The sequence below is a fragment of the Cyprinodon variegatus genome, unplaced genomic scaffold, assembly GCF_000732505.1.
Source record: "Cyprinodon variegatus isolate N-32 unplaced genomic scaffold, C_variegatus-1.0 Scaffold554, whole genome shotgun sequence".
In the NCBI taxonomy this organism is placed as follows: domain Eukaryota; kingdom Metazoa; phylum Chordata; class Actinopteri; order Cyprinodontiformes; family Cyprinodontidae; genus Cyprinodon; species Cyprinodon variegatus.
This window is the reverse complement of record NW_015151007.1, coordinates 505,949-509,067: the sequence shown is the minus strand read 5'-3', so window position 1 is coordinate 509,067 and position 3,119 is coordinate 505,949. Positions and strand designations below refer to the sequence as shown.

The 3,119-nt window shown below is 40.1% G+C and overlaps 1 protein-coding gene across 1 annotated transcript in view; it reads right to left on the bottom strand.

Moving 5' to 3' along the window:
* The window catches only part of atp2c1 (ATPase, Ca++ transporting, type 2C, member 1), a 27,193-nt gene that overhangs the window by 15,964 nt on the left and 8,110 nt on the right, over positions 1-3,119 (bottom strand). Inside the window, exons 4-5 of the mRNA XM_015391666.1 lie at positions 1,768-1,829; positions 1,577-1,685 (exon numbers count right to left, since the gene is read on the bottom strand). Coding sequence (XP_015247152.1) covers positions 1,577-1,685; positions 1,768-1,829 — 171 coding nt within the window. The remainder of the gene's footprint in view (positions 1-1,576; positions 1,686-1,767; positions 1,830-3,119) is intronic.

Here is a 3,119-nt window from a genome sequence, read left to right as displayed (position 1 = left end):
TATATATATATATATATATATATATATATATATATATATATATATATATATATATAAAACGCAAAATCCTTTGATCCTTCATCTTTACTGTCTACTACATATCTGACAAAACTGTTTTTATAAAAAAATTTTTTTAAATAAAGCATTAAAAAAATGCCATGATATCCACAATTAATAAAATTTAATGCCAACTAAGGCCTACATTTGCAAAAAAATAATAATTAAATTACTTTTAAAGATTAGGGAAGGGATTTGAAAAGCTTTTTTTTTTTCAGAACCGGTTCTGTTTGTTCCAATTCCATGGCACTGTTTGTAAACTCGCTTACCGATTCCAGGCAACATCAGAGCCTAGCGCTGGGCAGCATGAGTTACGTCACGTTTTTTACACAAGTTACGCACACGGCATTCAGTAAGCAAGTACGATGTGAGCAGGCGAAAGTCTAGAAAAAATCCAGCATGCAGAAACACCTACGCACACAACATGGGTAACATTTTAACGAATGCCGTGTTTTTGATGCTTCTGGACAGACGCTAAAGTTACGACCAGCATGGAAGGAAACTGGTGGTTTAGGTCACTGGCTGAGCTTAATGTGGTTCCTAGTAAATCAGATGCCATTTCTGGAAATGAACCAGTTTCCTACCTTTCTTTGGGGTTATTAAGGGAGCGTGCGTTTCTGGTTAATCCAGACCTTCATTGCTAGCATGTTTAATAAGAATTACGGTAGCTGGAATTCTTACATGATTCTAGCTATTGCAATGGATGCAACGAAACATGCTACCAAGTTGCTCCGCAGCTCAGGGAGCGAGAGAAAGGTTACGCTCGTTTATTTCAGTCAGGGGGAGATGAGTTTATTTCCCATGCCTTCTCCATTAGATCTAGATGACTGTGAGGAGACGGGTAGCCTGGCTGGATCAGAGGCTGCAGCTCCCGTTCACTGCTTTCTGTTTTCACCGAGGCAGGCAGAGATAGAACGTCCCAGGAGAAGGTAGACGAATGTCACAGCGCACTAACTGAGTTCATCGTTTCACAGAATCAATTAGAGAATCAGAATCATGAAAATCTTATAAATTCCCAATCCTATTAAAGATTTTTATGACCCGCAGAAATCATGTTACACCAGAATTCAGATATTATAAATTATGCACTTGAAATAAGAGACTGCCCATAGAAAAAGGCAATATTTAAAATAAGAAAAAACGAAATGCAAAGTTTTTCATTTATATTCTTAATCCAAGAAATGTACATTTTCTGCACACAGTGCAGGAACTTGCGGTTTTCTCAGATTCCATTTATTTATTTTTACGCTTGTTATTATTGATTGTTTGGAAAATTAAACGAAGAAAGAGAAATTTTTAAAAATATGTGGGGGAAAAAATATTTTTTTTTTTTAAGAAAAAGTTGGGGGGTTTTTTTGTTCAAAATTTGAGGAAACGGCAAAAAAGTTTTTCTTCTGTTCATTTTAGGTTCCAGGAGTTCATTTTTTCCAAATTTCCATTTTCAACATTGGAGCAGAATTCCCTCCATCAGCAGCAGCAGATATTAAAAGGTGCTGGGCTCCAGCAGAGGGTTCCTCACCTCGAACAGACGCAGGTCTGCAGGGACCCGCTCCCCCACCGACAGGCACACCGTGTCTCCAGGAACCAGCTCCCGGGCCAGCAGGTGGTCCAGGTGTCCGTCCCTGATGCTGATGATGGAGAGTCTCGCATTCACATCACTTTGGTCTTTGGAAAAACATTTTTATTCTAATAAAAGGAGGGAAGTCTCACCAGTGACATTCTGGAGGCACCAGCTTCCCCAGCTCCTCCAAGGACTTCTCTGATCGGTATTCCTGCAAACGGGACAGAATGAGAGCTAAACTACTTTCACTGCTGGATGCAAGTTGATAAAACTTTAAATTAAGAGTCTAATTAAACACTTTATGATTTAGGGATTTACTTCTAGATGTTCTGAAATTAATGAGAGAAACAGTTATGTTCGTTCTCATTACTGCCACCTGCTGGACTGAAGGTGTAGTGCAGTTTCTCTCAGACTAATTATAGTAGCATCCATTCAAAATGGCCGAATGGCAGCCCACAGTTTAGTATCGTGACAACCCTAATGGCTACTGCTGTATGTTGGGTTATGGGAAAAGAATCCTGGGCTTTAAGCAGAGAAGCTGCTATAGCTGCTCCTGTCTTTATACTTTTAATTAGATAAGCTGTGAAGTTCAGTGCTGTCCTGTTCAGGTTTACTTATGGTCCCATCACATCTTGACCATTTATCCAGCGTATGCCCGACGTTCCAGAAACTCCTGAAACGCTGGCATATGCTGAACTTTCGATGTATTTTTTAAAGTTTATTAAAGTTTGGACGTATAAATAGATTATTCATAACTAGTCCAACAACTCATGACCAACGACAGACTAACTAATGCATAACGCATGGTACAGACTGACTCTGGAGTGGATTTTCACTCCTGTCCCGTCCCACTCCCACAGAAAAAAATGGTGTCCCGTCCCGATCCCGGGCCAGAGTAGAAATATAAATCCTGTCCCGTCCCCCTCCTGGTGAAATTACTCCCACTCCGCTCCCATTCAGAATGACTCCCGCTCCCATTCTTGTTGTCTTCAATCAGATTTCTGCCAATACATTGAATCTGAATTTCTATGAAGGGTCAGTTAAGTTCCTGTTTCTAACTGTAGTAACTGTTGGTCCCTCCATTGTTGTTTTTGAGCGCGGGTGAAAAACTCAGAGTTGAAGCACTGTTGGTTTTAGGGTCGTGTAGTTTTTTTGACTTGCATTATAGTGTAGGCTTCAAGGAAAAAAACTACAAAATGGCGGCGCCAGTACTGGATTTTTTTTCTATTTTATTTTTTGGCATCAATCCTAGTTTTTTTTTTTTGTTACTATTGGTTTGCTCCCGTCTGCTCCTGTTAATGTTTAATCCTGTACCGTCCCAATCACGTGTTCGTTACTAATACTGACTCCAATCCCACGGGAATCCCGAAAAAATGTCTCTAACGCACGGCAGCATAATGCGTTATGAAGCATCAGGTAAAGCTGCTCCTTTCAGGCACGAAGGCGCCCAGTCTGCTTAAAAATATGTCTTTGATCGCGGTATTACCCCGGCCGATGTTTA